Source organism: Nanorana parkeri, unplaced genomic scaffold (assembly GCF_000935625.1).
Source record: "Nanorana parkeri isolate BGI_ZX_2015 unplaced genomic scaffold, ASM93562v1 scaffold173, whole genome shotgun sequence".
Lineage (NCBI taxonomy): Eukaryota > Metazoa > Chordata > Amphibia > Anura > Dicroglossidae > Nanorana > Nanorana parkeri.
In genome coordinates, this window is record NW_017306441.1 from 489,082 (window position 1) to 514,167 (window position 25,086).

General features: G+C 44.5%; 1 protein-coding gene across 1 annotated transcript in view; it reads right to left on the reverse strand.

Moving 5' to 3' along the window:
* The window catches only part of ATP1A3 (ATPase Na+/K+ transporting subunit alpha 3), a 74,613-nt gene extending 49,984 nt beyond the window's left edge, over positions 1 to 24,629 (reverse strand). The window contains exon 1 of the mRNA XM_018554780.1: positions 24,382 to 24,629. Coding sequence (XP_018410282.1) covers positions 24,382 to 24,387 — 6 coding nt within the window. The 5' untranslated portion in view covers positions 24,388 to 24,629. The remainder of the gene's footprint in view (positions 1 to 24,381) is intronic.
* Between the last annotated feature and the right edge of the window lie 457 nt (positions 24,630 to 25,086).

The window sequence follows — 25,086 nt, forward strand, 5'->3', positions numbered from 1 at the left end:
CAACAAACAGAAGATTCCTCTAAAACATTTCACAGTTAAAAGTTACTTAGTGTGTTCCTGCAGTGCGTTTCATTTATGATTTGCCCTCTTTTGGCACATCAGATGCTAATCAAAGTGCATGTGGTTTAAGTTATGAGGGCGAATTTGTACTTTTAACATGTACACGTTCTGGTTTGTATCTAAAAATGAGTCCACCAGGCAAATGAAGATATACATGGTATACAGTAGAAGGGGTCATTCCTACTAGGCATCCCTAGCTTTCCTATTTAGTATGCGTCTGAAGTTCATAAGGTTCTTTCTTTGGACTCTTAGCAACCAGAGATGTCCATCAAGAGGGTCTTCAGTATATCAACGCAACTCAAAAATACTGCATGGAGACAATTATATTTTCTGCATTCATCAGTATTTGGATATAGTGATAATGGTTAAATTGGAGAATAGCCTTGTTGGGGGGATTTCTCTTTACTTCCCATCCCAACGACACATCAAGAAGTGAAAGGGAATCTCTTTGTGTTTTGGACAGTTATGTTACCAAAACAGGTGCCCCATTGAAAGATTTCCCCTCTATCCCTTTTCTCCTGTTCAGGTGACACACATAATATTTTAGATAAACTGCTGCTTTCAGTACCGAGTCTCCCCAGAGGACACATAGCTGAAAAAGGGTTCCTTGCTCTATCCCAAACGTAAATAAAAGGATTCATATATAGATTTATTTATTTAAGTTGCCTACTGTTTGTGGATTTGGCAACCTTTTGGAGTGAATACTGTTTCTCTGATTTAAAGTCTTCTTCCTAATATAATATTTTTCAATGCAAAATTAGTGCAAAATCTGTATTTCCCAATTGTAGCCTCTTATTCTGTGTCTCATCCAGATTGTTTCGATATCTTGCACAGGGCCATCCCTATAATGAGGTAGCCCGATGCTGTTATCTCAGGCGGCATCTCTTTTGGTCACGTGAGGGGTCGGCAGGCAGAGCGGCATAGTACAAAGTTTGTAATGTGCCTGCCGCCCCCATTCCGGCCAGAGTGTCCCAGGCTGCTAAGAGCTTGGCGGGGAGATGTGTAAGGGCCATATACATCTCCCTGCCCAGCTCTGGCTGACGTCCCGCCCAGCCCTTGGCAACCAGTGACATCACTGGGTGGGATGCCAGCCAGAGCCGGAACCCAACCTGAGCTTTACCAGATGATGCTAGGGCGCCCCCCCTCCTGCCTTCCTGTGGTGTGCACCACCAGCCCACCGTGGTAGTGAAAATGCTAGGGATGCTCCTGATCTTGCAGATGTGGTTTAGCAAATCCCGAGTGATGTTTTAAACTCTTGGAGGTTGGATCATTCCAGGTCTGCCATGTAAAAATGGTAATTACCCAGAAACCCTTTCTCCTTTTGGAGAAGGTTTTATTGTTTTGCACCTTACACATTATGGAGATTGCTTTTCTGTTTGCTCTTACTCAATGAGCCTACGTCTGTTTTACCAAGCTGGTTATTTTAGTTACAGCAGTCCCAGCACTTCCCGATCAATGATTTGTATTGATAACGTAACCTATTTCTAGCTCACGTCCTCCCAGCGAGCCTAGTCAGAAGAGAATACCCACCACAAGAGAGTGACGTCACTGGACTAAACAAAGACAGCGAGTTGCTGCTATCCCTCCATGATACTATATATAAAACATTCACTATTGATGCCCGAGTGCTTCGAGGCTGGTGTGTTTTTCCACCATCAGCTCCCATCACCATGTTCTATAACTCTCAAACAAAACTACACGCTGCACATGACTGATGGATTCGTCGATTACGTCCCTCGGTTAAAACCCCAATAAACACACAGACTGCGCGACATGGATTTAAATGGCCACAGCAGCCCTTTTATTAACCAAACCGACATTAACAATAACCAAAGTGATAAACAAAATAATATACAAATAAATAATCTTAACGACTGTTGGATTTAAGAAGGGGTCTTTGGATGCCCAACAGCCTAAATAAGGCCTTTCCCATGTCCCCAGCCGCACCCCAACCAGCTTGAGGACAGTTACTGCTCCCAAGTTCCAAGGGTCCAGGCTCCCCAACAAATACTGACACCAACAGGGGGAAGCACCCATACCAGCTGATGGCCCCCCATTTGTGTAACTAACTCAGTGTTTCAGACTGCCAAAGACCCCCTAACCCGCCAAGCTGCCGTGACATAAAAAAGGACCTTGCAACCATCAGAAACCACAAAAATGGAAAGGGACGGGAGGGACAACCTGCTTCCTCTGTCAAGTTGCCAGTAAAACGCCCATCAGCCCTTGCAGTCTCAACCCATGCGGCTCCTTCCAGACACCTGACCCCAACCTCCAATCAGGTAACATCAGCTAATTCCCATTTGATTTTTAACCCCTTCTCCAGGGAGTATTCCTCCCCCCAGTCATGCAGCCCCTCTGCTCATTCTCCCTGGGTCTGCCTTGATGTGAGTTTACTGATTAATTATTTCATTGACAGTCACAGCCATATTAAGGAAATTTCAGGAGCTGTTGTGTTATGTCCATTAAAGCTGAAATCCATGCCCTGTGTCCAGTACTGAGATTTACACAGCGCACATAGACAGTAGAAGCAGGTTGGTGACCTGACTTTTTTCTACTGCAATTAAGCAATTCAGCCTGGTCAGCTCCCCACCCTGTGCCTGTGATTGGACAGTGAAGGAGAATGAGTGGATGGAAGAGCGCATCCCTTTGCTCTCTTCTCCTATCAGCATGTTCTTTGGCAGCATATTTGAATGCAAAATGCCTTATTGGCTCCAAGTACAGCCCTTCCCTCGCCCAATCTAAATCCTGCTGTGCAAGAAGCTTATGCTGATTAAAATTCAGGTACTTACACTGCTTGAAATCTACCTTTAAAGATGTTTAAATAATTAATAATTACAAATTAAATGATTTTAAATAATAAATGAGAATGTACTTATTGATAATCAATAATTCATTAATACAAACCTTTGTTATTTGACGTTTTCTTTAGACCTGCCCGGAGTTCAGTGGTAAAGCCCATCTCCAGCCCTAGTGTGGTTAATAGGGCCTCAGGGTTTTGCAGAATGGTCAGCTCCGCTCCGGCCCTTCTGCTCCGGCGTGCCGTGTCTTATATGGACATTTAATCACTATTTCGTTTTTCTGCATAATTGCCTAAAGAGTATTTTATAAATGCCATTATCCTCTAAACATGACCGAGAACATTAAGACTGCAGAAAGTATACCCGTCATTCCAAGAAGACCATAAACGATCGGTACAAAAGTACATATTACTGTAATAACAATTAAGGTCTAAATAAATAATGAGATGTTCACATTACAATGTTACAATACAGAAAGAAAGGGGGAGAAAAAAAAAAAAGAGAGGCTTAAGCTGCCCACACAAAGCTAGATTCCTCTTGTTCAGTCCATCGCTCCATTCCCTCATCCATGCTAAACAGGGTGGATGGAGGAATCTGCATTGCTGTCTATTTTATTCAGATAGCGGCACTAGCAGCTGTCAGAGAGACAGTGATCGGGGGGCAGAGATAAAAGAAAGAGAGAACTAGGGGGTGAGAGGCAGGAGAGAGGGAGGGAGAGAAGAAATAAGGGAAAAAGAATAAGAGAGAGATCAACAGAGTTATTCACAAAGGGGGTGAAGAGTTTGGAGAAGGTAGGAGAAGTGAACAATCTAGGCCAACATAGCTTTTGTGAATAGCCTTGTAAAAGAAAATCTGGGAGAGATAATGAGAGAGTGAGAGGAATATAAGAGAAAAAGAAATACAAATAACGACAGAGGGAGAGAAGAGAGAGACAGATTGAGAAAACAGAGAGAGAGAACAAAGAGAGAACAGAGAGAGAGAGAGAGAGAGGGGGGGGGAGAGAGAAGAGAGAGAGAGAGAGAAGAGAAAACAGAGAGAGAACAAAGAGAGAACAGAGAGAGAGAGGGAGAGAGGGGGAGAGAGAGAGAACAGAGAGAGGTCAAAGAGAGAACCGAGAGAGAGAGAGAGGGAGAGAGAAGGGGGGAGAGAGAAAGAGAGCAGAGAGAGAAGAGAGAGAACAGAGAGAGAGAGAGGGGGGAGGGAAGGAGAGAAGAGAGAGAGGAACAGAGAGAGAGAGAGAGGGAACAGAGAGAAGAGAGAGAGTAAATAGAACAGAAAATGGGCGAGAAATAAAGAGAGAGTGAGAGACATCGAAAAATAGGGAGAGAGAAGAAATATAAGGGGAGAAAAAGAAAGATGGAAAGAAAAATAGGGAGAGATAATTAAAAAGAGATCGAGAAAAAAATATATATACAGTATATAGATAGAGAAAGAGAGGAAATATGAGGGGGGAAAAAGAGAGCCAGAGCTAAAAAAAATAATGAGAGAGAGAGAGAGAAGGGAAAAAGAGATGGAATGGATGTGACTCAACTACACATTAACCATAACTGCAATGACAAATTTCTCATCCTCCAGTATCATATACTGTATTTATCCAATGTGCAATGTCTTATAATGTATGTACCCAAGGACAAATATCATAATGTATGTATCCAATGTGCAGTATCATATAATGTATGTACGCAATGTGCAATGTCATATAATGTATGTATCCTGCGTGGAAAATCATATAATGTAATAAATGTATGTATGCAATGATAAATATCATATAATATATGTCTCCTATGACGATTATCATATAATGTATGTATCCAATGTACAACATCCTACAGCAACTAATCAGAAATCTCCACACTGAAGAAGATTGAGTTTGGATTTACTATGCTGCATCTTTGTAGGTTTCCCCAAATCTTGCAGAAATGTAGAAATAACAAGCCAGTCCGGTTTTATCTCCTTTTTTTATGGGACCCCTTCCAGGCGATGGTTTAGTATCTCTAACCTAGAATTGTACATTTCCAGACAGCAGAACATAAATCACAAGTGACTGCATGTATTATACACGGCCCTGCTGCAGCAGAAGAGGTTAAAGGCGGTGAAACAGCCAAGGATGGAGCAGGAAGATGAACAGCCTAAAATGGCGCCGCAAGAAAAAGCCAGCCACGGACGAATGGGCAGCAGAGACGCAGAGGCAGACCTCCTCTCCTCCTTCCATCTCCCACAATGCCTCTGCGCTGCCACTCATCCCTCCTTGCCTGCGTCCCTCTGTCCTATTCACATTGACAACTTTCTGCCATCTCAGCTTTACTTTCATTTAAGTTTATTTAAACCCAAGAACAAAACTGGAATATAACGCATCAAATGTAGTGACTTTTTTCCTTTATTGTCACCTGGTGATCCTGCCAGTAGCACACTTCCTGTCCTAGGAAGATAACTGGGATCAATGTAACTAATAGGAAAGCAGAGAAGATATCTCACACGATTTCTGGCAGGATCAATGGGTATTTTTGGAACTTATTGAACAGATATAACAAAACACTGCCAATGGTAAATTTAACAGACCAAAAGGTACCAAAGAAGAGAAGTTGATTGTTGGGGCTTACATGCACTTTAACCCTTTCTAGGGTACAATATGTGAGGCAATAAAGAGAACCTGTCAGAATAGAAATGCGAGAGCGGCAAGTGCAAGCATTGTCATCCTCTCCACTATCTGTCATGAAAGAAATCTCCATTGCTGACCTCTCTTCTTTAGAATGATAGTTTCCTGGTGTCATGCTGATACAATGGCTTCAATACTGCCCGAATTAAAGAGGAACCCTGGAAATGTAAAAAGTTAACCCTTGCAGTGCGGCTGCCCCTGTACTACAAGGGTTATCTGTAGACATGTAACCCTTTCATTTCGTATCGATGCAGATTTTTATTTCTTTTATTTTTTGGATCTCTGATCAAAAATTTGTTTTGGTTCGTTATTCGGATTAGAGGACTACTTTATGATAGGAGGGGCGGAGACAAGTCCAGTCACCCTGCACAAGGAGAGACAGCAGCAGTGAGCGGTCTATATTATAGGAGGGGTCGGAGACATGACCAGTCACCCTGCACTAGGAGAGAGAGCAGAAGTGACCGGTATTTTTTTACAGGAAGTCTCACATTACTGCACAGATCTGATAGAAATACACAAAGCTCACCAGGATTCTAGAAGAATACACTCAGCTCTTGTAGGAGGACAATATTTGCTTATCCCGGAATTCAGCTTATGTAGTGAATCAAATAGCAAAGATGATGGAGCAAAGTACAATAAACCAGAACAACCACTCAAATCTTAAAGTGACCCTGTCAGGGTTCCTGCAATGACTAGGAGTCAGTGGGGGGAAATATAATCCATAGTATAACAGAAATATACCAGGGACATCTAAGGCCAGCCATAGCACGGCACCTTTGTTTAGAAGGTCCTCCTAGCTAAGCGTGATGCGTCCTCACCACAAATGCAATACAAAAATTAATTGATTTTTTTTTAATAGACAAAGGGAAGTTTTGCATGGTCATCAAACCTCAAACCTCTCACAATGGGACCAGTTCACTTCGGAAATCCAGAGCTCCAGGTCAGCAATTCAAATAATTAAAGTTAGAGGGTCAGTATGACAGCCAGAGAAACAGCATTCTCAGAAGCAGGCCAGAAGCCAGTCAGTACCGCCTTTATTTCTCTTAGGGCAAGTTGGCATCAGCCCCATGTCCCATCAAAGCCGAACTCCAAGCAGACGCACAATGCAGCGTATTGATTATTATATCATAAGTGTATTTTTTTAATGCAAGCTCTGTAAGTACCTTAACCTGACTTGGTCTCATCCTCCTGCAGTCCCTGTACAGCAGAGCTCAGACAGGGGGAAGCAGCACAGGCAGCCAGTCAGGTGTCCTGCAGTGCAGAGGATATACTGATAGGAGGGAAGAGCAGAGAGCTCAGCTCATAAGAGTGCTGCTTTTGCTTTCACTATCCAATCACAGAGTCGGGGGGGGAGGGGAGAGGAGACTTGTAAGTGAAACTGCAGCAGGAAAGAAACAAATAACTTCTGGAGTCAAATTCAAGTGATGAGAAGGAAGACCCCCTTATGACAGTCTATAAAATACACACCAACCAATCACATGGCCATTAAATGCAGTTGATCAGGTTCAGTTATGAGAGTCAGTCTAAGACAATTCAATACTCATATGATAAAATCAGTGTAGACTTTACATAAGAAGCAGCTGTGGGTAATGCTGATTTTATTGGGGGGCTCATAGTTTATGAACAGTGGACGACCCCCTTATAACACAAGCCGCGAGCCACTGATTTTTCCTTTTCCTGCCTGCGCGGCTTTTTACGGCCTTCGTCTGCTGCTCCCGGATATAACCTTGGTCATTATAATCCCATTATGACCTTGTCGCTGCAGCGCACTGCGGGAGAACCGGCGCTGGTGACAAATAGTCGGAGCGGGGGAAAGTCCTTTGGCTCTGAGCCAGCACTGCAGCAATTCCACTATTATCTGTGCACGCAGCAATCAGCGGATCGGATTTATCTCGATTGTTCCGTAACGTGTCCATTAACATCGCAGAGTCGGTTTTCTGGCACCGAGAACCTGATATTTTTTATTACGTGCTTTTGGCACAATTAAAAAAGAAGGAAATGTCCCCCCGCCCCCCCTACAATCCATGGATTATGTCTGGGTATTCTTAAAAGAGCTAGACCAAGACCCTGGGTGAAGGTAACACACCCTCAATATAGACAGAAAACCATAAAATGAAGATACGCTGGGCTTTAACAGTAACCCGTAAATTATACTCAGTACATAACGTCAAACATCCCTTTTTTATTAATGCAAATAAAACATCCACATAACTAAAGATTTCCTGGTGCATCAGTTTAATACACCTCCGATAAACCATAAGTCTCTCATGGGAAAGGCGCTGATAGGAACTTGCTATGAAGACTTGTTGCTTTCAACTTGTAAAGGGCACCCTAATAGTTAATGTCTCAATGCGTTTCGCTGTATTGGCTTCCTCAGGTGGGAGGAGTTTTCTTACAAGCCATTCAAGCACGCAGGGGAACCTGGTAGAAGCAATGCATGCCACCTCTAGAAGTACTAGGACTCCACTGTATCATGTGGAGTCCTAGTGGTCTTCCCAACGCATGAGATACTGCATTGGAGTTCTTAGTGGCCATCATCATTGGATATGCCTTCTTTTGTGAGTACCCCCTCCATTTTGGGGGTGGCGTCCATTGCTTTTACCAGGTATCCTTGCATGCTTGAATGGCTGGTAAGAGAGCACCACCCTCCTGAGGATGTAAATGGGATTTTTCTGTGTATGCTTATGCTGAAACTTAAAGCTGAACTCCGGGATAAGCAAACATTGTGTATATACAAGAGCCATGTGTATTCTTCTTTGAATTCTTAATTGAAAACTGCAAGGCTCCCTCTAGTGGCTAATCTACAAACATATATATTTAACTCAATAACAAAAACATGGAAGGGCAAACATGTCACTTCCCTCTAATCGCTTTCACGCCAGCTGAGAGTTGGTATGCTTCTTTACTCTCAGTTAAAGATGAAACCTGAATGGGATGAGCAAATATTGTCTCTCTGCAGACTTCTGAACCCCCCGTGGTAGCATGGGTTTTGCTGATTGGAGAGTTCTAGCAGGAAGGGGGTGGTGTCAGACCACTGCAGAGATTCCACTGCTTAAACACACAGACCAAGGGTTCTTCTCTAGGTGGGCTTTAAGATGGAAATAGTACTTATTAGAGTTCTTTTATAAGCAGCCACCCGTACTTGCCCAAATGCTCCCGATGCCTATTCCGATACCAGGACTTCTGGTATCAGAGATCCAGGTGTCAAGTCATTACACGCTGCCTGACTTTCTGATTGGCAGGGAAGCCGGCTGCCTCGTCACCAGGGAGCATGAAGCTGGCTTCCCGGCCCATGAGGAGGCCAGGGGGTCAGTAATGACTTCCACCCCAGCTTCCTGATAGACTGGGAAACCCCCTCCATGCTTCTTCTTCATCTGGTGACGAGGGAGCAGAGAGCCAGCTTCCAGGCCAATCAGGAAGCTGTGCGGTGTGTAATGACTCACCGCCCAGCTTCCTGATTGGTTGGGAAACTGGCTAGTCAAAGCCAGGCGGCAAGTCATTACTTGGTGACGAGGGAGCATGGAGGCGACTTCCAGGCTAATGAGGAAGCCAGATGGCGAGTCATTACACGCCGCCTGGCATTCCTTAATGGGGCGTCCGGTATCGGCTAGTACCGAAGAAAAATATCGGTACGCGATACCGAAAAAACAGTATCGCTACTTCTTACACTAAACATTTTTTTTAAATTCAGGAATGATTCCATCATTACTGGGCTGCAAATATTTACAGAAGAGCAAAATGTCACTGAATCCCCAGGATGGTCTTCACCTGCCCTCAACCAACATGTTGTGCCATCCTGTGTAATGTAAAACATAGGTCTGTCTGGATCACATGAGACGACATGAAGGGTGAGCATGACCAACCTGGCGTAGGTCCAATGTCTCCCTCTTGCCTCTAGATTCCTGGCCGAGCTAGAGACCTGTATTATGTCACATATGCACAGCTATCCATAAAATACCCAAACTGGTCTGGCAGGCTACATGTGCTGTGATCATTTACAATAGAAGAGAAGCAAAAACTTAATTTTTTTCAAAGTTTTGGATAGAGTAAGTGGATTTACTTATTGTCCGACAGACACAACAGGAAGTGAGAGGAAATCCCTCCAAAGTGAGGGAAATCCTTAGTCAACAGGGGTCACCAGAACTAGTGTCCCCCCATTGGACAATTTCCCATCTATTCCTGTTTGGGTGATCACCCAAAATTTGTGATTTTCTTTCACTTTGAGTGATAATTGGTCACCAGGAAAGATAGAGAGGGTGAATCTTCCTAAAACTGGCCATAAACCTATAGATTAGATGCAGATTGTATATGGTCAGATGGAAAACGTGCAACAGATTCCTCCATCTACGCTAAACTATGTGGATGGCGGAATCTCCCACTGGGCCAAGCTTCAGTATCTTGCTAGTCTGCCCGGCTGGCTGTCAAAATACCTGAACAATCTGATTGGATGCCGGCATTGTTCAGGTATTTTGACAGCCAGCGGGGCATTTTCTATGGTCAGATGGAAAAAGTGCAGCAGATTCCTCCATCTACGCTAAACTGAGTGGCTGGCGGAATCTGTTGCACTTTTTCCATCTGACCATAGAAAATGTGCAGATAATCTATAGGCGTATGGCCAGTTTTAGGAAGATTCACCCTCTCTATCTTTCCTGGTGACCAATTATCACTCAAAGTGAAAGAAAATCCCACATTTTGGGTGATCACCTGAACAGGAATAGATGGGAAATTGTCCAATGGAGGGGACACTAGTTCCATTGGTGGTTAGTGCCCCCTTAAAATGGGAGTCAGAGGAGCAGAGCCTTTTTAAACTGGTGGTCAGAGCATCTAGGTCAGGGGTAGCCAAACTCCGGCCCTCCAGCTGTGATGGAACTACAAATCCCATGAGGCATTGCAAGATTCTCACAGCCACAGACATGACTCCCGGAGAGAGATGCATCATGGGATTTGTAGTTTCACCACAGCTGGAGGGCCGGAGTTTGGCTACCCCTGAATCTAGGTCATGTCCCCTGAATGAGTGTATGGAGTGCACCTTTAAGCAGAAACCAAAGAAGAGGAATATTTTATCGGTGTGACGGAAGTGACAACCCTAGACTCTGGCTGCCAGAAATAACACCTCTTACCAGCTGTCTCTATTCTAGCAAATACTGCATATTCCTCCCTTGCTGAAAAAAAGCCTTCCAGATAACTCCTAATAACAGTGATAATGTGTGAAAGCAACTGCCGAAAACGTGCAATCTGTTTTTCAGCAAAATGTCGGGATTTCACATTACTAGGCAAATGTTCCGATGAGTCAACGGGAAGAAAATGGTGAAGCAAAAAAGCAACACCACTCTGGTTAGGTAAGTCTACCGATGTTATGTTAGAATACACATTGTGTCTATTATTGCATCAACTACTGCAGTATACATTTTCGGTCACTAGATGGCAGTGTGTTTATAAGTTCTGTTATACAGTATCTATGGCATACTCTGTTGTATTGTAATGAGGTAGAGAATAAAGCTGTGGCTTCCTTCCTGTTTTAGCCAAGCCATGAGCAGCATGCATATGAGACTGTGTGCTTGTGTTTCTCTGTGAGGCTGTGCAAGAAGTAACCCTCAAATATTCTTATGTATGAAAGTGCTGGGGGCTGCAGATTTTCAATACGCCAGAGACTGAGACAATGCTTCCACCTGCCTGCAGCAAACTGATGTAACACTTTCAGCCTAGGCCAAAGTCACTGACTAGAGATTAAGAACTGCTTGTTACAGTCAACAATTACTGCTAATATATACTAGGGATTAGCTTTGGTTCCAACTGAACCCAGTCCATCTCTGAACAAGGAAGTGCCACGGGCACTTCCAGCACTTCCACTTCCACCTGATCAGCTGCGGGCCGGGCATTCTCTACCCTGCTTGTGGTGGTGTCATTTATCTTATATGATATAGTAAATCCCATCGCACTCCTGACCGGAGCGAGCCCACGCAGATAGGTTGGGTGTTAGGATGGGGTGCTGAAAGTGGCCACTGATGCCTCCGCATACCAAACGTAATAGACCACAAAGTCACTCGCACTCCAATGCAAAATCAAAGTCAATCTCCTTTATTGACCATCGTGAGGTCACATTTAACAAAAAGTGATGTTTCTGAACCAAGCGTTTCCTTCTTTAGGCAAACAAAAAGCGCTTTTTGTTTGCCTGAAGAAACCGATTGGTTCCGAAACGTCGCTTTTTGTTAAATGTGACATCACAAAGGTCAATAAAGGAGATTGACTTGGATTTTGCATTGGAGTGAGAGTGACTTTGTGGTCTATTTCTCTTATATGTCCACATAGCCATATTAGGTAAATATATAGGCACTGCATCCTGCCCCTTTGCTTACATCAGGTTGCGTGTGGGGAATTCATTGCCCAAAGCTGATTGGGGTGGCATGGAAGGAGTTTCCTTCTGTGTTCAGGAGGAGTTCCTTTCAGGTTTAGAATAGCTCAGGTTTCGACCAGGTTGAATCTGAACCTAAGCTCATCCCTACTGCATATTATGTTCCTGAAGAAGCAGAATTTATATCTGAGAAATGGGTAAAAAGAATCACCATCTGCTATCTATCCAAGCAAATATTACAATATAATTAGGGATGCAGCGATACCGGTATTTCGGTATCAAGTACGAGTACCGATATTGTTTTTCCGGTACTCGCCAATACCGAAAGTCACATTCAGGAAGCCAGGCGGCATGTAATGACTCGCCACCTGGCTTCCTGTTTAGCAGGGAAGCCTTCCCCATGCTTCTCGTCAATAGATCTTTCAGTAACTGACCTGATTGGTCGGGAAGCTGGCCAATCAGGAAAACCAGGTGCCGTGTAATGACACGGTGCCTGGCTTTCTGATTGGCCAGAAAGCCGGCTTCATGCTCCCTCGTCAACTCATGACGATAAAGCATTGAGCAGGCTTTCTGGCCAATCAGGAAGCCGGGCGCCGTGTAATGACGGGGTGCCTGGCTTCCTGGTTGGCCGGGAAGCCGGCTCTATGCTCCCTCGTCATGAGTTGACGAGGGAGCATGGAGCCGGTTCCTGGCCAATCAGAAAGCCAGGCACCGCGTCATTACACGCCGCCTGGTTTTCTTGATTGGCCAGCTTCCCGACCAATCAGGTCAGTTACTGAAAGATCTATTAAAAAATATATATATTTCAATGTTTTAAGGGCAGCATTCGACAATTTGAAGACTATAAGACAAAATGTTTGAGGAAGGAATTTCCACAGAACTCCTGCAAAGAAGAGTTGGAAAATTCTATAAAGGAATGTAGTCCATTAGTAGCTGGAGGGACGGCATACAAGACACTTTCATAAATGAGAGCCGAGGGGGGACTCATTCATCAATGTGCCTGAAAGCACACAAAAAAAATAATAATTCCCATTCCCCATGACAGGTAATCAGCATCCAGCTGTCACGGGGCTGTTCCATATTAACTGCAATATGCACCTTTTTTCATCATTTGCACACAAAAAAATGTTTTAAAAAGGTATACTGATGTTATAAAATAACCAAAACAAAAAGATTATCTAAAGATGATGGTGGAGCACCGGACCCAAGAATAGGTGAAAACTTGCTCAGCATCCAATTGTCAAAGGCAGCTCTCTGTCAACCAGGGGTCCCTGGAGTGGTCTTCATAGAATATAAAGGATGACAGCTCCATATGTTACAAATAAAGACAAATGGTAACCAATGCATTTCGGGGACCAACAAATCCCTCTTTATCAGGGCTTGAGCGCTGGCAATGTTTGGGATATACTGAATAGCATATGAATAAAGTGAAGTCTGGTGACCCACAATTTTTCTAATCTGTGTTTTATACAGTTGCTGTCCAGTATACCCCAATCATTGCCAGCACTTAATTCCTAACTAAAGGGAAGTTGTCAGCTCCCGAAATGTGTTAGATGAATCTTTTGACCTGTTGTCATGATAAATTAACTTTGACTGGACTTAGTATAAACTGGTGCTGCCCTTATCCTTTATATACCGTTTTATTGAAGATTAGGCATAATAAAGGGAACCTATCAACATGGCTTACCATAGCGATTGTTGCTGGAGTCTCCCATTACGTAACTCACGTAAACAATATTGATTCCATGACAGGGACATTGCCGTGTGTGATGCTGAAGAAGTGTGGAACTAGTCAGGAGCTGACAGATCTCTTTTAAGCATATAGAATGATAACTGATATTGCCCTTCTTCATCGTCCATTGACGATTTGGCAAAGCATCCTCACTCAGCTGGATGGATAATCCATATCTTCTGGTATACAAGGGAACCCCTTACTTCTCTTGGACAACATAGCCCACTTTTAACGACTGGATCATAGAAGTCGGGGAGTCCCAACCTATGAGGACCATCAAAGTGTCACATGACTTAGCGATGTTTCGAGAACGTGTGGCCCCTTTTTTGCCTGAAGAAGGGACCACACGATCTCGAAACGTCGCTAAGTCATGTGACACTTTGATGGTCAATAAAGAAGATTGACTGCAAAAGTTTTTGGAGTGCGAGTGACTTTCTACCAATTACATTTTAAATACAGAGGCACCTACTTTATTAAAGAAAAACTCACATTTTTTTTTAAATGAACCCTTGCAGTGGGGTTACCCCTGCACTGTAAGGGTTAAGTGCTCATTTTGGTCTAGGTAGCTGGTAGAAAGTCACTTGTGCTTCAGGAGTGTGAGTGACTTTCTACCAGTTACATTTGATTCGCAGAGGCATCTGCATTCGCTCCAGCACCCTCCCGTTCTTTGGCGTTTTCCAGTCAGGAGTGCAATGGGATCCACTATGTTCCAACCTACAAGGAAGTATATCACGTCCTTTGTTGGGCAACACCTAGTGAACATAAACAGTATCTCTTTATAAGGTATATTACAGCATAAGGAGAGCAGACGATCTCACCCCAAAATTCCCAGGGATCTCTATCAATAAAAGTGGGTGAGGTTGTCTTCAATATATATATATATGACCAGGATGTTGGAACTATCCACCTAACCAAATTAATCTCTGCAACTGAATAAAACTAACATTATAATTGAAACTCATGCACTCCCAAAACCAAAGTCCTTAGGCCAAGTGGAGACCCACGTTCTGGTACGGAGCTCTTTCAAATAGCACATACTGTATAGTAAGAACTCTGCAGAACCCCTTTTTGAAGTGCTCATAATGGAAGCTGAGTTTGCAATCCACAGATGTGAATGTGGGTTAAGGAGAACTGACTGGCTCATTATCACTTATGGGCTTGAGGGCCTCTGTCAGCTAATAAATACAACCTCATGATAATTTCACGGGAGCAGAGAGGGGGAGATACACATTCTTGAAGAAACATTGGAGATTAGCCAACCACAAGGGTAGTAATTATTTATTAGTAGTATTTATATAGTGCCGACAATTTACACAGTGCACATTCACATCAGTCCCTGCCCTCAAGAGGCTTACAAACTAAGGTCCCTATCAAATCACATGCACACATATACGAGGGCCAATTTAGACAGAAGCCAATTAACCTACCAGCATGTTTTTGGAGTGTGGAAGGGAACCAGAGTACCCTAAGGAAACCCACACAAGCACAGGGAGAACATGTAAACCCCTTGTAGATAGGGACCTGTCAGGATTCGAACCATGGACCCTCGGTGCTACAAAGCAGAAGCAGTAACCCATAGGTCACTGCTTGCTATCTCTTGTTGTTATGCCCGTACACTTCTCTTTGCCTTATTCATTTAGTATTATCAAGCCAAACTCTGTAACTGTACTACAGAAGGTATTAGTATTGACCTTACTGAGTGAACAGAGCAAGAGATGCCAATACTAAAAACCTTGAGGACCAGCCCAGATAAGGGTCTGCCATGAAGTTCAGCCTCAACTGAGATTGATCTGCTCAGATAGTAAAACTTGTTACAGCCTATGTTCATTCCTTATGTGTCCCTGCACATCCATAGTTGGTAGCAAGACCATTATAGATATCTGATTGCAGTTTGAGCATAACAAATGCTGATACCATTTTCCCGTTCTATGCCCAACCCTGTTTAACAATCTTATAGAGACATGATGGGCCAGGGAGTGCAGTCATTTAACGTGTAATGAAAGGCCATTATTGTTAAAGGTGAACCTCAACCTCAAGGTGAACCTGATGCCCAGAAGCAAGATGAGATCATTGTTCTTATTGCGCAATGACATCATCGTGCATTGTCCATGCCACTGCTGGAAGAGTTCCTGCATTAAAAGCCTCCATAAGGCGAGAAGGTCTTTATATGTCAAAGTGTAAAATGAGGCAGCTTGCTGCGGTTGACCCAAGCGGCATCTCATTGGGTCACAAGCTGTGATGCTCTTCCTGGCACCCTGCCTAGCTCCCTGACGTCACTGGTTTCCAGGAGCTGAGCAGGATGCTCAGGCTGGCATACTGCCCAGCTCCTGGCAACCAGTGGCGTCAGTCAGCTGGATGGGAAGCTGGACAGAGACACTGGACCACCTTCCCCCCAAAACTGCACAGCTAACATCCACCCCTTCCCTTGGACATGCCCTGCCAGCCCCCCCATCCCTGGACCAGCACCCTGCACCCTGCACCGTGTCCCACCCACCCTTCCAGACCTGCACCTCCAGCACACACTCACACATACCCTCGGCCTTAGGTGACAAGAGATGAAGGGACGCCACTGACTTTGCTATGCTTTAACTGTACATGGTGTGCATGTGTGATGGGTCTGAGTAAATCTCAGGACTGGATGGACATAGCTGCAACTTCGCTGGCAGGTATACGGCTCCCTTAAATGCATTTCATTTGTATATTTAGCTGTTTGCCTAGAAAAAATAAAACAATCCAGCTCATTATTTCTCCATCCAGTTTTAATCAGTTCCGTACGATGCCCCTCCCCCCCATGTTCCTTTAAGCCCCTCATCGCTTTTGGAAATTCTAAGCATCTGGGTATCTTTCCATCTGGGCCAGTTTAAGTTAAATTATTTGTTCTTAATCCGAATCCTATTCTGCATCCCTTCTCCATGTCACATGCTGCAAATCCCCCAGTGGATCACCTCATAATTATCAGAGCATTATTCAGCAGGATTAAGCTATACTATATGCACATTTGACCTCGCCTACAAATTACTTTGGCCCATTAATCACGTTATGTAAACGGACGCGCTCTGCATGCCTCTGCATTTAACACTTGGAGCTGACATCAGAAATGCAGCTTCTCATCACTTCTATTATAAAATATGCTTGAACCCTACTACCCAGAATGCACCTTAAGGGAGAACATGCATGGTGTTCAATAGTACTGCACTGAACCAATACACCTAAACCTTATCTTTTTCAGTTTTCTATGGTCATTGGGCATGCGCGGTCATCTAATTGACACCTGCCAGTGGCCATCTTAGTGATGGACGCCAGCAGAGAGGGGAGGGATGAGGTATGCCGCCGGGTCCCCTCCTTCTCCCCTGACACTGTCGGGCTCTTGGTCCATGACCGAGTGCCCAACTTTTTAGAGGGGGTGACACCAAAATGACTGTCAGTTATTTTGGTGTCACCCCTCCAATAGTGTCATCGCACCACACACCCTCCTTGTGATGCCACTGATAAGAGTTATCAGCCAATAAAATTAGTAACTTTACAAGTCTGCATGAATAAATTCTTCATCTTCTATCAAGCACCTCAGCCTAGGAAGTAGATGCTGATCCCGGATGATACCTGAACAAAAGATGGCTCTGCCCTTCTGGAGAGAAAGGCAGATAAAGGCATTGTTGGGGGGCACTGTGATCTCCATAAGCGGTAACACATACCTATATCTGATGCATTTACACATTCCTTAGTTTGCATGCACTTATCTAGACAAAATATATTTGATGTTTTGTCCTAATTGAAAGAAAAAAAAAATGTCACTGGAAAGGAGGTAGAGGATCAATGATCAGAAGACTTGTGACTGCTGTAGGAGGTTTTCTATCCTTTCTGCTCCCCCAGCAAGGGCTTGCTAGTGGCGTAAGGGGCCTTCAATAGACAATAATATTGTTAACTCCAACCACTTTTTTTTGGACCTTTACAGGATTTTATTGCTGTCCATGTCCCCACTGGAGGTTTTCCCTCACTACTCTTGCAGTGTGACTCTGTCAGAGGAACCGAAAAGTGATGTAAAATCTCTCCAACGGTACCATAGATATAAATGAAGCCCTTTGTTTCCGGCAAAATGGAACTCTGTTGGGTTTTTACTGTAGGGTTTTACCTGGACAAGAATGGAGGGAAAAAGTCAAAAGGGGTCACTGACAGTGTCAAAAACCTGACCGGTGTTCTAGCCCTAAAACAGAAGAAAAAGGTTTGGGCCAGATTTCCACTTTCAATGACAATTCCAATTGATCCCAACAGTGTTCAGTAGGGTTGAGGTCAAGGCTCTGTGCAGGCCACATGAGATCCTCCACACCAAACTCATCAAACCATGTATTTATGGAGCTGGCTTTATACATATGGGCATAGTCCTGTTGGAACAGAAAAGGGCCTTTACCAATGTTGAAAGCCCACAATTGTCTAAAATATCTCTATACTCTGATGCATTAACAGGACCCTTCACTGCAAACAACTGAACTCAATCATTTGGAGGGGTGTTCACTTTCCAGGGTATCCCATGCCCTAGGCGCCAATTGAAGTGGGGGGCGCCACTCTGTGGGTCAGCAAAACTTCACCAACCCATGGAGATAGCTGACTTTTTTTCTCTCCCCACCCCTCTCCTGTACACATCTCCCCGTCTGGCTCTTAGCAACCATGGACACTCGGGATGGCATCCCACCCAGCTTCTGGAAACCAGTGAAGTCAGGGCCATACACATCTCCCCCCCCAGCTCTTAGCAACCAGGGACGCTTTGGCCTGCATCCCACCCAGCTCCCTGGAAACCAGTGAAGTCAGGGCCATACACATCTCCCCGCCCGGCTCTTAGCAACCAGGGACACTCTGGCTGGTATCCCACCCAGCTCCTGGCAACCAGTGAAGTCAGGACCATACACATCTTCCTGCCCGGCTCTTAGCAACCAGGAACGCTCTGGCCGGCATCCCACCCAGCTCCTGGCAACCAGTGAAGTCAGGGCCATACACATCTCCCTACCTGGTTATTAGCAACCAGAATGGGCGGGGAGCTGTGTATACCTGTGGGACCTCAGCCAAAGCGTGCCAGGTTGCTAAAAAGCCTGGTGGGAAGATATATATGGCCCTTACACATCTCCCCGCCTAGCTCTTAGAAACCCGGAGCGCTCTGGCCAGTGTCCCGCCCAGCTTCTAGCAACCAGTGACATCACTGTCCCCAGAAGAAGCCTAGGATCTAATGCTTGGATGGAAAACGTTTAGTCTACTAGTATGATTTTTAGCTATGGGGTGGGAAAACAAGAGCACTGGGGGAAACCCCTCAAAAATTAAGAAAAGGACATAGAACTTCATACACAAAATGTTCCTGTTGGGGACTTAAAGGGCCAGTCCAGTATTATTTTAGTGGTAAGTGAAGCCTGATTGGCTGAGCCAACCCCTGAATTTGCTTGTCTTGGATACCCTAACAACAAGCTCCCTGCTATAATTCCTGACTCTGCTACTGTCCAACAGGGAGTGGACGGGAACAGAGGACTTCCCATGAGTCTCAAGTTCTTCTCCTACATTGTCCATAGTATAAACACATATTAAGAACCCAATGAGAACCAATCATGATGGGCACACCAGATTTGCAGATGCAGAGATTCAAACATAAAGATCTTACCAACTGAGTCTCGAGAGACATAAGAAAATGTAAAGGCGGCTTCCATTTCTATTATCTATCAGTTTTAGATGGACTGAAATTTTAACAAAGGATCTCAACACTTGAGTGCAAACCATCAGGCCACCAAACTGCCCCACAGTTACCATTATCAGTGGCCTTTATCCATCACAATTCTTATAACATCTACTTTTGCAACAAAATATTATACATAGAATTAGTGTGGCATCCCCAATTACTGGTTTACTCTCTAATACCTAATCCCACGAGACGCCTCTGAGCCACACAACAAGAGCAATTCAACATCCTACCAATGGCAACCTTATTTAGAATAGGTGCTTCTGTCACCCACTACAAGGGCTGTCTTTTGCCACATGTGGATGTGCTTGAATTTGGACAGCAAGCACGATCAATATTTGACAACAAGCAATATTAAAACACTAAAACTAAACAATAAAGGTGATCAGCGCCAGTAAGTGTAATGTGGAAATATGAGCTACCAAGCACTAAGGATATAACTAAATATCTGTAAAATGTGAAAAAACAATATTGTGCCGAGCTAATAATCATACATATCTAATAAATTAAAACATATATAAATGAGTCACATATATGAGCCTTCAAACAAATGAGGCATAAGAAATATCTACACACATACAAAAAAGCAATATAGGCAAAAAAAGTCCCAAGGAAAAAAAACAAACGCAAACAATGGTGATTGTGCAAAAAATTCCTCAGATGATTCGCAGCCAATGTGCATATAACTCTCAGGTAAGGATAATCACACAATGCAGGCAGACCTAAATATTAAAACACTGGCCAATGGACCATTCTTCAACAGAGATAAAAAATAAGGCAACAAGAATGGTTGTTAGTTCTCCCAGGAGCACTCACCCAGGGCTTGGCCAAGTCATCCAACCATAATGGGCGACTCATATCTATCCTTATTATCTCATACCGTATGTACCGTATGTGCATCTTATCATCACATATATAAACCTTTATTATCTTATATCTATGGGTACCTGTATTATCTCATGTCTTTGGTTACCTATATTATCTCATATCTATGGGTACCTTAATAACTCATATCTAAGGGTACCTGTATTATCTTATATTTATGGGTACCTTAATAACTCATATCTATGGGTAACTTTATGATCGAATATTTATGGGTACCTTAATAACTCATATATATATGTGTACCTTTATTATCTAATATTTATGGGTACCTTAATAACTTGTATCTAAGGGTACCCATTTTTGTCTCATATCTATGGGTACCTTAATAACTCATATCTATGGGTACCTTTATTATCGAATATTTATGGGTACCTTAATAACTCGTATCTATGGGTACCCATTTTTGTCTCATATTTACAGGTACCTCAATAACTCAAATCTATGGGTACCTTATTATCTCATGTCTTTGGGTACCTTATTATCTCATATCTATGGGTACCTATATTATTTCATATCTGTGGATACCTTAATAACGCATATCTATGGGTACCTGTATTATCTCACATTTATGGGTACCTTAGTAATGCATATCTATGGGTACTTTTATTAGCTCATACCTCTACACCTCTTACCCTCTAACAGGACGTGCCTGTACACAGATATTCATGGCAAGATCACACACTATCATTTTAATGAAGATTTTAAAATATAGAAAATAGGGATGCACCGATACCGATGCTAGTATTGGTATCGGTGCCGATGCGAGTACTTGCGTGAGTACTCGTACTCACCCAAATGCTCCGATGCCTAGCCTGATACGGTATCAAGAAGCCAGGCAGCGAATCATTACACGCTGCCTGGTTTCCTGACTGGCCGGAAAGCCGGACGGTGAGTTATTACATGCCCCCCGGCTTGTGACTAGGGAGCCTGGAGCTGGGTTCCCGGCCAATCAGGATGCCGGGCAGCGTGTAATGACTCCTGTTTGGTTCGGGAAGCTGGCCAATCAGGAAGCTGGACGGCGAGTTATTACACGCCCCCGGCTTTCTGATTGGCCAGAAAGCTGGCTTCATGCTCCCTCATCACCAGGTGACGAGGGAGCATGGAGCTGGCTTCCCGGCCAATCAGGAAGCCAGGAGCCGCGTCATTACATGACACGGCGCCCAGCTTCCCGATTGGCGAGAAAGCCGGCTCCATGCTTTTTTGTCACCTGGTGACGAGGAAGCATTGAGACGGCTTCCCTGCTAATCGGTTAGCTGGTTGGCGAGTCATTACACGCCACCTGGCTTCCTTAATGGGACTTCCGGCATCGGCAAGTACCGAAAATAAAAATATTGGTACTTGTAAATATATACTGTATATCACTGCAGGTTATATTAAGTGTAGAAAGAATGACTGAAAGTGGCCTCAGACTCTAAGGGAGGGAACTTGGGTTGCTAAAAATTCTGTAATACAATTGCTTTTGCACACTGACCCTTAAGGATGATCCCATTAAACTACAAGGGAACATTTTATACTACATCTCCAGCCCCCTTTGTCACATGCCATCCTATATCCTAATGAATCTTCTGCCTCAATCACTGCCTTTTGTAATCCGCTGCTTCATTACTATCTTCAACACATTAATGACACACTTCATTATGGCAGCTCATTCCATTCATTTACAACCCTCCTTTATGTTACCCTGCTGCCATATATATATTTTATATGCATTTGGCAGTCTAGCATTCAAGTCCTTTAGTCCTTCCTCTTCTGCATTTTATCTTTGACAGTTACCCAGTCTGTATCTGACACATATCTCTTTGATCTTTTGTCATATTGGAAACAGAGAATTGTACCCACCCCCCTCTTCCATTCTAGTAGGGGTGGGGGGATTATCCTCACTCGTTTCCACGCCATATGTCACTCCCCCAGCCCCCATACTCTGTCTCCTGGGAGGGGAGAGTACGATGGGCAGAGCATGCGCAGTACAACAGCCAAAGCCTTACATAAAGCAGCCGTGTACTACTGTACTGCTGCCATAGATGGGTCACCTTTCCTCTGCTTAAAGAATCAACTTCCATGTGCCCTTTAGATTAGACTTGCGGGCACACAATGCATCTGTGGCTTTTTAATATGCAACTGTCTGCATGCCAGTGCAGGTATGCAAAAAGCAGACGTATTCTACTCTATGTGCAGATTTTATGCATTTGTCCTCCCGGCATCTTGTCGAGTGCCCAGGTTCACATGGCATGATGCCCATGTGTGCTTGTCTACAAAAGGGAGGGCGGCCTTTGGAGGAATACATGCGAATGGCTACATGACCTTGATCAATGACATACAACACCCTTGGGCCCTATGCAGCCAACTTTAAATACATAAATTCTTTATGGTAGGCAATACAAAATATTTTATCTCAATACAAAAGCACTATCATTTTAACCAGACATGTATTAAAAACAATTAATTCTGTTTTTTGTAATCATAAGCAGCACAGAAAGATTTTTCTCAAAACATGCTCATGCAACATGGCTGAATGCTGTCCTCTAGATTCCATGATTTGACCACCTGGCGGGCTAAATGGTTAAAAGCTTGGAACTATATCAATTTTGCTCCCAGTCTCGCGTACCCTCTATGCTTCCAATTTTCCTTTCCACCCCTCCAAATTCAGTGGCCTGCGGTTGCAGTGCTATGCAGCATACAGAAGGCCTGACTCTGCATGCTCAAAGGTCATTATCTATATGAATCGGCTTGCATCCTAACCCCATCCTTCACTAGACTGTCAAGATTGCAATAGGGATAGCTCCACAGAATAACCGATCACCCTTATTAACAGATAAGAGGCACAAACACTACACTCCCCAACAGTCATCCATGAAAATGTAGAACATAATGCATTGCTGTATACAGATAATAAGACCGAATAGGCACACAAGGGGCAGATGGAGTTTTAGAAGCAACCGGACAACCCTACTGCACCAAACTACCCTCTGACCTTCAAGTGCCCTTCTCCCATTTGGACTGGGTACCACCCCAGGGGCTCTTCAGTGTTTTTCCACCCAGGCTTTCCTCCTTCTAAGCCTGTAATTGCCGGTCTGCTCTGCAATCTAGTCAAGGGGATATGATTTTATGCCTCCTTGTTCACCAGCCACTGCTTTTCCAAGTACCACTACCCCCATCATCCTTTTTTTTATGTCACCTGCCCGGTCTCTATCTCTACCTCTCCCCATCCCTCTCCTCAGCACTCCCCATCCACCATCTTCTTCCCTTCTCCTCCATCTTTTTTTCCTCTCTCTCTTTCTCTGTAGCAAATGACCTCATCTTTTTTTTCCCAAGGCTTCTCCATCTTTGCTTCTACTGGGTGCCGACAGACTGACAGACACCGCAATGCGCTGTGCACACAATTATCCACAAGCCGGTACATGGCATGTCAACCATTAACCCTTCACCTGCTAATCTCACCAACATGACATCACTTGTTCGCCAATGAAGAACGCCCAGGTCTATTATACATTGTAACCGGGAGCTGATCAGCACCATGGAGAGCTACGGGAAGGGAGGCGATGCCTTCAATGCAAAAGCGACAATAGGGAGCATGGACCAGATCAGCATTGGGAAAGGAAAGCACAGATCTGCTGGGGGACTAGGAAGATGGCATTGGCTGGGAGATATGAAGATTACATTGGCTGAGAGCTGTGAAGATGGCAATGGCTGAGAACTATGAAGATGGCAATGGCTGAGAACTATGAAGATGGCATTTGCTGAGAGCTATGAAGATGGCATTTGCTGAAAGCTATGAAGATGGCATCGGTAGAGAGCTTGAAGATGGCATTGGCTGGGAACTATGAAGATGGCATTGGCTGGGAACTATGAAGATGGCATTTGCTGGGAACTATGAAGATGGCATTGACTGGGAACTATGAAGATGGCATTGGCTGGGAACTAGGAAGATGGCATTGGCTGGGAACAATGAAGATGGCATTGGCTGGGAACAATGAAGATGGCATTGGCTGGGAACTATGAAGATGGCATTTGATGAAAGCTATGAAGATGGCATTTTAAAGGGACTCAAAGGTCTGCACACAGAATTAGCGGAGCCGATGAATGCACAATAGAGGGAAGGGGCGATCTAGCGGAGTTCAGCACCATGGACAGCGCAGAGATCCAGCACGGTGACACATACACGGAATACATATGTACTATACTCACCCCCATGGCTTTAGCGCAGGCAGGGAATAGATGTGACCGGTATCCTCCGCAAGGGGAAGGGAGGTGACAGAGTCCTGAGCCCCAGAGAGAAGGGAAGGAGACAGAGAGAGAAAGAAAGAGGGGAAGAGACAGAGAGAGAGAGAGAGAAAGAGAGAGAGGAGGAGAGGCAGAGGCAGCTGAGGGTGAAGCCGACTCAGCTCTGTGTCAAAGGGAGGCTTCTGCTCTCACATCCCTCTCTCTCTTCCCCCCTCTCACACAGTTGGTCCCTCATATGCTGCAGTCACATAGACTCCACCCCCAGGAGGCTGTAAGCCAATCAGGGGCTGGCATCCGTCCACCCCATTTCTCACCCTAATGCTCCCTCCCCTTTTATTGCAGCTGTTACCTTCTTGAAGGTGAGTGCAAGTGTGGAAGTGAGTGCTGGGAGCAAGTGGGAGTCAGCGGGTGGGCAGTGTGTGCCCATGTGGCATCATGACTGGCACGGGAGAGGGGGGCACACTGGAGGAGCTGTGTGTGTATGTGTGTGTGCGCAAGCAGCAAGTTGCGTGGGCAAGTGGAAGGGTGTGGAAGGTAGAATGTGCGACTCTGTGCATACAGGTGTGACAACGTCTGGTCTGAATGAAGGAGGGAGGGAGGGAGGGAGGGAGAGAGAGAGGGAGAGAGAAAGAGAGAGAGAGAGAGAGAGAGAGAGAGAGAGAGAGAGAG